Consider the following 11,821-nt stretch of genomic DNA (forward strand, 5'->3'; position numbering starts at 1 on the left):
CGTCACATTACTTAGTAGACACAAATTAGAAAGTTGTAAAACTGACAGACAACCGCTTGTGGAAAAATTGCTTTATAATTGGAGTTTTTTTCATTGAAATGGACATCAGTATACTCAAACATTTTATTTTAACGCAAAATAAAAAGGCATTGAAGAACTCAATCATACATGCATTGATTGATAAATGCTCAGTTCACCTCCTTCACACACAAACATACCCACAGCTATATTAAACAAGTGAAGCCTAGATCATACTGGCAGGAAGACTGATGGATCCTTGGAAGAGCAAAGTATGTGAGAACGTATCTTTAAATGTTAACTTGTAAGAGTTGGTTGAGCATGTGTAGAATCTGAATACCACAAGGCCTTAAAAGTAGTGTGCATTTGCATAATGTGTCCGTTGGAAGGTTTCTCCAAGTGCAGGCAGGAAAGCTAGCTTCTTAAAACAGACGCTTCTCGTAACTGTGGAGGAAAGATGACAAGATTACAAGACTCTGTGATGCTCAGAGGTTTCCTGTTAAGACAGATGGAGCTTGGCCAGAATGGAGACACCAAGAGGAATTTCAACTGAATGTTTGTGTGGTTTTGACAAGACATAAAATATTTTATTTCAATTGTGGGGGGGGTGGGGGTGTACCTGTGAAGGCTGTGAACTCCCCCCTCCATTTGAGCTGACACAGTTCTCTTTTCAAATTTCAGATCTCCGGAGTACATCATGGCTCTACAGAGAGGAATGAAGCACTTTTATTAACAGCACCAGAAAAAGGAAATTCAATTCAAACACCAGGCAAGTAAGACTAAAAATCTGAGACTGTACTTTCAGGTGCTCCTATCAACATGCTGACACTGTTGATTTTTCACCGTGCTACACAACTTTTTTTTTTTTTTTTTTTTTTTTAAGATAATTTTTAGATAAGTTAGATAATATCTGCTGTCTGGTATGTTCTAGGTACCACGTTTTCAAAGTCCAAGCAAGCCCAGATGATGTGCAAACACTGCAGACTACTAATAAGTCAGAAGCATCACAGCCACTGTGTTCAGTCACATCTTTGTCTTAACTTTACTTTTTCTTGCTGCCCTTGTGTCTATATCACCAATTCTGCTCAATCACATATCACCTTACCCAACTTAAGGCAGATAAAATAAAATGTAAAAAAAGTCCAGCTTCTAGTTGGAGAATTAGATTCAGACAACATCTCAAAGACCAGCTGCTTTTAAGTTGTTCCTCAAGCCGTGTAGTCAGAAAATGCGGCAGTTAAGAAAAATGTTCAGGCAGCTTCTTTTAAGTCATTTTATATTAAATTACCACAGCAGTTAAGCTGTGCCATGGTTAAAAAAGACATGAAATGAATTTTAATATCACCAATAAGCTAACTAGTACATTCAAATAGTCTCACAATTTTGCCTCGATGTGAGCACTCCAAAACACAATCTGTATCAACTTAAATAAAAGGAAAATAAACATCTATAAGCTCTGTGATTTTGACATTTTAACGGATGGCTGAAAATATAACTGGTGAAACTTCACTATGAAGTAGGCTATTTTACTTAAATTAACCATCCAAAACGCACCTATTGGTGCATTAAGTAAGGGGCCATCTGCCATTTGCTGACGTATGTAACAATAAAAAAAAAAACATTTGCAAATAAGTCTGTTTTTAGAAAGATTATTTTTAATACTATATAACCTCTAGCTTTCAAAGGCTGTTTTTCCAAGAGGTAATGTTTTGTACATTGATAAAATCAACTTGGATCTAGATTATTTTATCTATTAATAGGTCTACATTTAGTCTTTTGGACAAGTGAGTTTAGCTACCGGGTTAGTAAAACAACTCAAATAGTTCCCTGAAGGGCAAGTAGTTCAAAAAGCTTAATGTCAAGCCCTGGTGGAAGGAAACCTTCTAGTAGTGTAGGTCTGTTGCTGTCAACCTGCTTTTTTGCTTCGCAACTGGAAAGAAGTTTTGTAGATTATTGGAGCACTAATAGTTGGAATATTTTACAGTTTGTGCTAAAAACCTCTGATATCAAGTGGTGGCCCCGGTCAGGCTGATCAGTGTACATTACAGATTATGAGGCTGTTTATGTAAAAACAAATGGTGCACATCAATCAGGCCACTGACTTACAACACGTGCCTTTAGAATTAAGAGTAATTGTTCAACATTTACTAAACGTTCCTGAATAGTTAAGTAAATGCCACAATACATTTGCCATCAGCTTTTCTTGAAAAACAATCCCCTTACAGTTACCATTTTGTGTACCCTCATTTCCACAGTGTTTTTTTTCTTGTTACCTCAGTGCTCAGTAGGCAGTGTTACTCAAGCAGAGATAATTGTATGTTTACCTGAGCTGTGTGAGGCTCTTGGCTCCAATGTCCTGACAGGAATGCTGAATGCCAGCCAGCAGGTAGGGAACAAACTTGTGGATGGAGCCTTTGTCCTGCACAGCTCCTGAGACGCCCTGAGCAACTTTAATCTTGTCACTCTCACTGTGAGGGGAGCAGAGGAAATAAGTGAATAGTGAGTTTAACACTTAAAAGGTGTCATGTTTTTTACTGACATTAAAAGCTGATTAACTTCTACAACATGTGTACAACTTTGATCCATGATGAGAAAATCTAGAGCAGTTTTTTTTGTGATCTCCCTTTTGTGTTTAAATATTTACTTTCAAACAATGTTATATTGTGTACAATATCTCCCACTTTATGGATTTTAGCAGGCTCATCATTCTTTCCCACCACAAACTAGTAATGTCTGTTGTGAAAACCACTCAAATGAGGAAGAAGTGTTGTCATATTAGGAAAACTGGTAAAGAATCGTCTTTAAATGCATACAAGGGTTTTTTTCATTTTGTCTTTATTTTAGCAATAATTTTGCATTGAATCTTCATTTAGCTTAGTTTAACAAATGGGGCCATTAATCACTAGTTTCCATTAAGTTTTATTCTAAAGATTCATTTCAGTTTTATAGTTTCAATTTCAGTCATGTAGTTAACACATGACCACATTTGGTGTAAAAAATAATCTGCTCATGAAGACATTTAACATTTGTGTTTCAGAATGGTAAAGCTAGTGCATACAAAGCATGTAATGTCATTTTAGAATACAAAAATGATTGTACACTAATGCCCTTTTTTCTTTTGAGGTCAAAATGAGACTGATTTAAACCTGTAAATAAGTGTTTTCACTCCTACGGTGCTGGCATTGGACTCTGAACTTAGTTTCTGTACCTGAAATATCTGGTCTGGGAGCCAAGGTTTTTGTCCATTGCATCGAGGGATCCCATGCCTCGATATTTCTTTAGCCTGATGCCATCAGAGAAAAAATATTCACCAGGAGCTTCACTAGTGGCAGCCAGCAGAGAGCCCATCATCACTAGACAGAATTTAAGCTATGATAATTACTACAAGGCCAAGATTGAGTAAAGTACATGTTTTATATTAAAGCCTGAAAAAAAAAAAAGTGTTTTTAATCATCCATTGTTTACATTTACTCTAAAACACCCATCTATTCATACCTGTGGAGGCTCCTAGGGCCAAGGCTTTGGCAATGTGCCCAACAGTCTGGATACCGCCATCAGCGATCACTGGCACACCAAAACGTCGGGCATACTCTGATACCTTATAGACAGCTGTAGCCTGGGGTCTGCCACATGCCAGTACTGATCGGGAACAAAAGAGGAAAAAGAAAAATAAATATTAAAAAAAATAAGATATTAAGTGATCTTCACTATGTGCTACAGGTTTTAGTTCTGTATTACCTAACAATAAAGTGCTGATTGTAGATTACCACACGAAGCTTTTTATATTTATATTTTAATGTGACAAATACAGATCCCAGCCTCAGTAATCCTCAACTGACAATTTGATAAATTAACCTAAATAAAAAAACAAAAAAAAAAACAATGAGAATTCAACTGGCATGCATGGTGGAAACCCCCAGGAAGTGATCTATGCGTTTACTTTTTTTTTTTTTTTTTTTTTTTTTAAACACAGCAAATGAACAGACGGGCCAAAAACATATCCACTTCATGTTTGTTAAAGAAATGTGAGAATGAGGAAGTTAAAGTTGTCACATCAGCAGACAAATACCACACTGCAGCAATGCAACAAACCCATCTCACACAATAAATGCTGCTTTTATTCACCTGTACACTGTTGGTCAAATGTCTTCAGTGACATCTTTTAGGATTTCAACCAGTAGTCTTCACATAATCAAGTAAGTTACAGCAATGTTTAAATTTACAAAGTGCCCAAAACAAACAAACAAAAAAAAAAACCCCACAACTTTTTGGCTACGAGCCTGCTTTTGCTTCCTGTGATTTCAGGCGTAGTCAGGTACTTACCTAACTAATAAACCTAATCATCCTAAAGAATTATTTCCACCACCCAAGAGCGGAAATGCTGTTATGTTGGAATCTCAGACTTTTCTTTTGTCAATGTAACATAATTTGAGCTTCTAAAAATCAAATAATGTAAACAAATTATTTTCTCTTCTTTTGGGAAAAAGTTGCTGTAATTATAACACGTGATTATAGACATGCAGCTCAAATTAGTCAAAATAAAAGCTAGAAATGCTTTTCACAGTTTGGTTCATATCTCATTTCAAGGAACAAACTAAGCAGAATCAGTAAAAACAGACAAACAGCCTCAGATCTACCTGAATACAAAAAAACATCTTTCTCCTGCTCTACAGCCATGATGTTGTGATTATGCCTTCTCACATAACCATGCTACAAATCAAGTGTGTCACACTCAAGTGCAACAGCAATAAGTGGAAGCACATTTAATTAATAAGTGAGTCACAGACACTACAATTAGACACAAATGGCTGGACATGGTTGTTGAGGATTAATTCTGATCTCAAATCGAAGCTGCCAGGTGAAAAAGCCGATAAAAAGGTCCCAACAAGCTGAACATTACCTGCTGAACAGAGACATCTTGTGGCTGCCATCTACAGATTTGCTTGTTATTAGGAAAGGATGTTGAAAATGCATGAGAGTTAAGCTCTAATATTGATGCAACTGTAGGGGGGCATCCTGTCACAGAAACAGCCTACATGGGCTAAACCAGCCACCATCTGACCAACTGTATCCATAGGTAGATAGTGTCTCAACCTGATTAAATCATCCAGACCAAAGTCCAATAGGTCAGGAAAGTGGGTGGAAGAAGAGCAACATTCACTCTGAATTACTAATTAGTAAGGACAGGGGAACAAGCAAAAGCCCAAAACCCCACAACCCCAAGATCTCAAAACAAACCATAAATCTGATACCACTACTTCTACAGATGCAAAGCTGTGAAACAAGCAAAGCAACAGGCTGGGAAGTGGGCAGTGGGGGACCACACTGACAGTGGAGCCAACGGGAGCCCAGGCCAAGCAGGGGCTGGGGAAACTTACTGGAGTATCCTGTAACAGTGGTTGGGGTTTTGGGGCTGTGGAGCTTTATTGCTGGTGGTACACTGGGGGGAGCTGGACAAGGATGCAGACGCACACCAAACAAACACCAGGGTGGGAGGTAGGATAGGTTTCAAAAGGTTAAAAAAGAAAAAGCAGAGAGAACAGGAGGAAGCAGGTAAGAAGATGACAAAAAAAAGAAGTAAAATAAATTGAACAAAAGCAGCCAATAATCTAAGAGGAATCTTTGGAAACATGGAGACAAAAGGAAGCACAAACAATATCTATGCTGATCTATGCCAAGCAAATCACAGTACAATTTATCCTAATGACAAGATTCAAAAACAAATGATATGTTTAAAATCAGGGTCAGACAACAGCTTCTCTTTCCAGACAGTTAAAATCATGTAAGTAATTTAGCCCAATGTCTGACACTGAACAGCAGCAGCAGACTTGGCGTGTTCTTTCACAAGCAGCATGATTTGCAAAGCTAATTAGGCAGATGTGGCTGCAGACTTTAGGGATCAGGAAGATCAAACAAGCATCAAAGACAATGCTAATAAAACATTCTGAAGTGTTTGTTACCATATATACCTCCTGAGGTGTCCTGCAAAGTCTGTTACCTTGCACTAAGACAATACACAGTATACAACACACTGAAGGGGTCTGATTCATGCAACAAGAGCAGTAATGCCAATAAAGCCTTTTTCCTGCACTTTCAAGAATCTTATACACGCAGCTTAGTGTTTTGTAGGTGGGAGCTAGTAGTGAGATTGCTGGTGTTTTGTGTTTGCTTCTCAATCACTCACCTTCTTGTGTGATGCAGATGGAGCCGCTGCCCATTCCAACTCTAAGTGCATCCACCCCTGCATCAATCAGGTTCTTAGCCTGCGCTGCAGTCACCACTGCAGAAGACAGAAACAGTTAGGGCTGGAGAAGGACTATGGTAAAATGGAAAGCAATGTGATCAGTAACCACTACAGCACGGTAACATTTCATTAGCCACTGAGGTATAAAAGAAGCTCAACGTTACAGAGATGATGTGAGCTTTTTCATGGACATGTACAGCATCCATTCTTCATCGAGTACAAACAGTATCTTTATTGCTTGATGCGATTAGCTGAAATTAATGGGAATTTATTTTCTGGTTGTTGGGGCATGTAGACATGCAAGTAAAGCTAAGTATAGTTACCATTGCCTCCAATGACCTGTAGGTTGGGGTACTTTTCTTTGATATATTTGATCATATTGATCTGGAAGATCGAGTTGCCCTGAGAGGAGTCCTGGAGGTGAAGAAGGAACATGTGACATCACTATCTACAAAACATCATTACTTTCATGTATTCAGTAAACAGCTGACAGCCAAGGTAATGAATCCAGATAAAATCAAAGGAATTTGCACACTATTAAATCTGCTCCTACTGTTGAGAAATCAACGCTATCACCCCACATGGATGTTGATTAAGAAGAACATCTCATTAGTACCCTCAGGGGGAGCAAGTTTAACAGTCTCTCCGACTCTGCTTCACTGACTCTATTGTTTAATCTGTTCTGCAACTCAGTTCAGAGCTCACTTAAGGCAGGTTCAGTAGTGATTGCCTAGTAATAAAGCTGACACCACTCAAGTCCACAACTAAACTGTGCTGGAGTCCTCACCAGTACAACAGCATCCACCCCGCTCTGCACCAGCAGGTCCAGTCGGTATTTGTCGTCATTGTGGGTGCCGATGGCAGCACCACACAGCAGCTGTTTACGGGAATCTTTAGAGGCCAGTGGAAAGTCTCTGTTCTTTTTCAGGTCTGTACGGGCGATAATGGCCACCAGAGATCCCTCTTCATTCACTATTGGCAGTTTTCCTACAAGGAACCAAAGAGGTTAAACATGTACAGACATTTAAACCTTGATCTAAATTAGTCAGCTTATGCTACAGTACTTGCAGAAAATATCCTCAGGGTGTATAATATCATGTAAATCACAGTATTTATGCTGATACGTTTAATGTCCTTTTCACCTTTCTTACTCCTCTGGAGGATTTCATTGGCTTCTTTCAGTGTCACTCCCGCAGGAGCAACCACGAGGTCTTCTCGCTTCGTCATTACCTGATAAAAAAAATTACATTTCAATTTAATTATTAATTATTAAATTAAAATTAAACTTAAGTTCTAAACCTGACTCTCTGAAGTATTACGGGAATCTGACAACTAGTATTTCTAGGGTGTTTAGTTCTTTGAGAAATGTTTTAACTGATACCTGTGAAAATAAATGTTTTTGTACAATAATTTAAGCTTTGTACTAATGTCTATCTAGACCTTGCATTTTCCTAATATAATCAAAACCTCACATAATCTCCAATATGTTTAACACGGTCCCTCTATACTGTGTAAAATTAAAACTAAATGCTAAACCGAACCCATGTATTCAGCTGTATTTGCAGGCAGTTTTCCAGCACAGTTTTACAATTTTACTGCTATACAAACAAGTTCAGCACTAAGCAGTGTACAATTACAATTACTGGTTCATGAAATCTCATGAATTTTGTCCTTATTCATCATGGCACTAGTAGTAAATTCTGGCTGTTAGTGAAAATAATGTGCCCCATCTTCATTATTTTCAACCTGCACTCACCTCACTGAGTGGAAGGTCGTGGTCCTCCTGCTTCAGGAAGTCGATGTCTCTGGAAGAGATTATACCCACAAGCTTTCCGCCCATTTTTCCATTGTCTGTGATGGGGATGCCACAGAAACCGTGGCGAGCCTTGGCCTGGAAGACGTCCCGTACGCGCTCTTTCGGGCTCATCACCACGGGGTCTGTAATGAAGCCCTGCTCATAACGCTAGATGAGTAAGGGAAGGAAAAAGGTGAGGATAATGAGGGATGGACCAAACAAGAGGCAAGGAGGAGCAGGACAAAGAGTAATTACTCTAAACTCTGCAGCAAGGGACAAAAGGGTGCAGAGAAAAACTATTCTACACAGATGGCAAGTAAAAGGACAAAGCAAGCACAGGTAAGAATAATAAGATCAAATTGAATATACACACTAAAAAGAATTGAGGCTGAACAAACAAGAGTCATCTTGACAAATAAATAAGAGAGATGGAAGTATAATACAGAAGACAAAATACCCTGAGACAAGGAAAAAGACAACAACAAAAGAAGGACATAAATGAACTAAAAGAATGAAAGAGCAGAAAACAAATCCATACCTTGACTTTGCGAACTTCATTGGCCTGGAACTCTGGTGTGCAGTTGTGATGGATAAAGCCAATGCCACCTGTTAGCTGACGATAAATTAGTGTGTCAGTGAGAAGCAGGGCACACAGCCTAAGAAAGCAAGTGAAGTGTGTGTCATACTTACTGCCATAGCAATGGCCATGTTGGCCTCTGTGACTGTGTCCATGGGGGAGGAGACAAAGGGAGTTTTCATGGTGATTTGTTTTGTGAGTGCTGATGTCAGGTCCTGGAATATTAATGAAACGCATCAAAGTAAGAAAAGCACCCGAATAAATATTTAGATGTGTCAGTGTCCTGGCATTGTGATGTCACTAGGGCCACAGTTACTAATATGTAGGGATATAATCTGTATGTCAGATTGTTTGGACTAAACATATGGACTGTTGACAGTAAGTATTTGTCCTCACCACTTGATCTGCAGTGAAGTCGATGTAGCCTGGCAGAATTAGAAAGTCGCTGAAAAACAGAAAGAAATTGAGAAAAAAATAGGTTTAGGGCAGAGTTTGCAGGCAATCTTGCATTTAACACGTTTGAGCTTTCCTCTGCCAATCAATAAGAGACCCCTTAGTGCAGAATCAAGAGTCCCTGGAAAACAAAATATCTGAGCAAGACATGAATGAATTTCTAGTAACCATAAAAAAAAAGTACTCATGTCACAGCACTAGTGTATATAGGAAATGTTTCTGTTGTTTATTTTTAATATACAAGGTAACAAGGGGCATGGGTGAAGCCCATGTGTAAGTGACACCGGAGAAAACCTGTTCCAGCATATGACATGAGTGACTGCCATTCAACCATTACTACTACTGCTGTATACTTTAACAAACTCTCAAGTAAATTAACTTTTCATATCCTCAATTATAAAGCACCACTGAAACAGCCAGTTAACAGAACCAATAAATCATTAAGTAACTGTAAAAGCTACAGTGCTTAAGGTGAACAGGTTGCCATGATACCTGTTTAGAGTGACTGCTGAAGATCACAAAAAGAAAAGTATATAAAGGGGTCAAAGTGCAATGTACAACCTGCTTGTTCAGCAGCTTTTTAAGCCAATTAAACTTAATTTTAAACCATGAAGCCAAAGAATATGACAATCCTCACATTTGAGAAGTTGCAGCCAGCAAATGTTGCATTTTACCATTTATTAATAAAATCTAGATTCAAAAATGCAAAATGTAGTCACTTTTATGTTGGAATTTAAGTACAGTGAGAAATGCGAGTCAGTCTAAGCAATATGCTAACAACAGGTCAGGTCAGTACACTGCATTACCATTTGTGCTCTTTGTTAAGACAACTACCAAGCAGATGCTCTAAATATAGCCGGTGTGCACACAGTCCAGCACAACGCCACAGGACAGTGCAAACCAGGACCTAAATTTGGGACCAGTGTATGTACAGAAGGCATGTGTTGCCCCCTTTCATTTCCCCAAGAGGCTATGATTGAGATTACACCATTGTTTTCACTTTCTATGACAGACACTTCAGTTATTGGTAATATCTTTTGACTGGCCTCGTGGAATTCAAAATACAAAAATGGTTTAGTTGATGGGAAAAGTAAAATGTGTCTGTTCTGCTGCCAAGACTGATGGAGTCAGTGATGTAAACATTTGGGCACAAGTTGTTCAATCTTTGTGCGTCACACATTAAACTACACAGTGGATGAAATGTTCTTACTTAACCATCCAAACATGTGGGAGCAAACAAAGCTTTTTCCTCTGCATCTTGTTATAGGTGTATTACTTTTTGCTATTAATTACATAGAATAAACATTTTAACACAGGACTTGTTTCAGTGTCTCGTTAAAAAGGGACACGAGCTTTGCTGGAGTTGACTTGTCTCAGGCTTTGAAAACTCTATAATCTCCAGGGAAAATGGTAGAGTATTAAAGAATATCCCGATAAAGGGATTTACAGTGTGGTACACGCAGGATCAAGTGTTTTTAAGAGGTTCCCCCGGGACATAAAGCAGCTTCACGGGGTGAAATTGATCCAGTCCCGGGAGCCACCTTGCTTTCGAGTTAGGTCTCAAATTATTCATTTAATACTGATCGTTGTTCAATTTGCTCAAATCAAGTTCTTGGTTAAAAGGGAAACATCAAAACGTTACCCCAGAAAGCTAACGTTACGTTTAAATAAATACATAGCTATAGCTAGCTTAACGCTCTTAACACAACCAGGAGATGGTTCCCAGAGCAGCGGGAACGATCGGGTGCATTTACTTGTATGTTAGTCCGTCTCCTCCGTTGAACAGTTGCTGTCCCGTCAGCCCGTCGTCGGGAACGTAGCCGGTCTGTCCGCTGATCAGGTAGTCCGCCATGACGTCCAAATAACGAACCTAACCAGCTCCCTCTGTTTTCTGAGCTAGCAAATAAATTAACTCAACACGTTATAAAGGCGACGTGCGTGAACAAGACACACACAGCCTCCAGGAGCGGAGACCGACAACTTTCTTCGTCTGCTCCGACCGTGAAACTCTCCTTTCTCCCTCAGTTCGCCGCCACCATGCTCCGCTGGCCACTGAGCAACCGAGGGGATTCCCGTCCCCTGAAGCACCCGAGCTTCTATTACCAGTTGCAAACCGAGCAGAAGCTGCGGAGCAGACGTTTATCAGTCTCTTTTTAGGCCTTTCTCCCCGTCAGAGATGGGTCTTCATGCTCTTTCGGCGGCTCTCCTGCAACACGTGCGTTCACCGCTTGACAACGTTTCCGACACTGACACTACATCCGGTCGGTGTTCGGCCCGCCCTCGCATTTACAATATTACTGCCAGGGATCTCTGATTAGCTTCAACACAGCTGCGGGTATATTATCCTCAAAATAATAGGAAACGTTTAACGGGAAACCCGTTGAATACGCCCAAATTAATACCGGAGTTAGTGCGAACTGATTGGAGCATTCAGAACTCTGTCACATGGTAACATTAGCGCTGTGTTAGCGTTAGAACGTTACACCAGTCACAACATGGCTTTCTCCAATAACTAACCGGCAGTAATCACACACACAAACACACACACACAAAAGAGAGATTGTTTAAAATATTTAGTGCTATTCCCAAAGGATTTCTTATAACTATCTCAATGATTAAAATTGGATTTTTACATGTTTTAAGATACTCCAAAGATGGCAGCATTTTTTTTTAAATTCAGAGAATTAGAGTCTTTGTGGATTCTGAGAAAAATGCGTTACTTCTGTTTATAGTT

At 39.3% G+C, this 11,821-nt stretch overlaps 1 protein-coding gene across 2 annotated transcripts; it reads right to left on the minus strand.

Annotated features, from left to right (window-relative positions):
- Positions 1-56: 56 nt before the first annotated feature.
- On the minus strand, positions 57-11,335 carry impdh2 (IMP (inosine 5'-monophosphate) dehydrogenase 2). 2 transcript variants are annotated; one of them, XM_067526613.1, is made up of 15 exons: positions 10,842-11,335; positions 9,031-9,079; positions 8,748-8,849; positions 8,596-8,670; positions 8,019-8,225; positions 7,405-7,492; positions 7,050-7,249; positions 6,586-6,676; positions 6,203-6,298; positions 5,397-5,468; positions 3,514-3,657; positions 3,227-3,371; positions 2,343-2,486; positions 638-721; positions 57-462 (listed from the first exon to the last, which is right to left on the minus strand). In XM_067526613.1, exons 1-15 carry the CDS (start codon positions 10,937-10,939, stop codon positions 441-443), a joined length of 1,617 nt encoding a protein of 538 aa, XP_067382714.1. In that variant the 5' UTR covers positions 10,940-11,335; the 3' UTR covers positions 57-440. The 2 variants fall into 2 exon arrangements, with proteins under 2 accessions (XP_067382714.1, XP_067382715.1); XM_067526614.1 differs by lacking the exon at positions 5,397-5,468 and having other exon boundaries at positions 10,842-11,334.
- Between the last annotated feature and the right edge of the window lie 486 nt (positions 11,336-11,821).

Source organism: Channa argus, chromosome 13 (genome assembly GCF_033026475.1).
Source record: "Channa argus isolate prfri chromosome 13, Channa argus male v1.0, whole genome shotgun sequence".
NCBI lineage: Eukaryota > Metazoa > Chordata > Actinopteri > Anabantiformes > Channidae > Channa > Channa argus.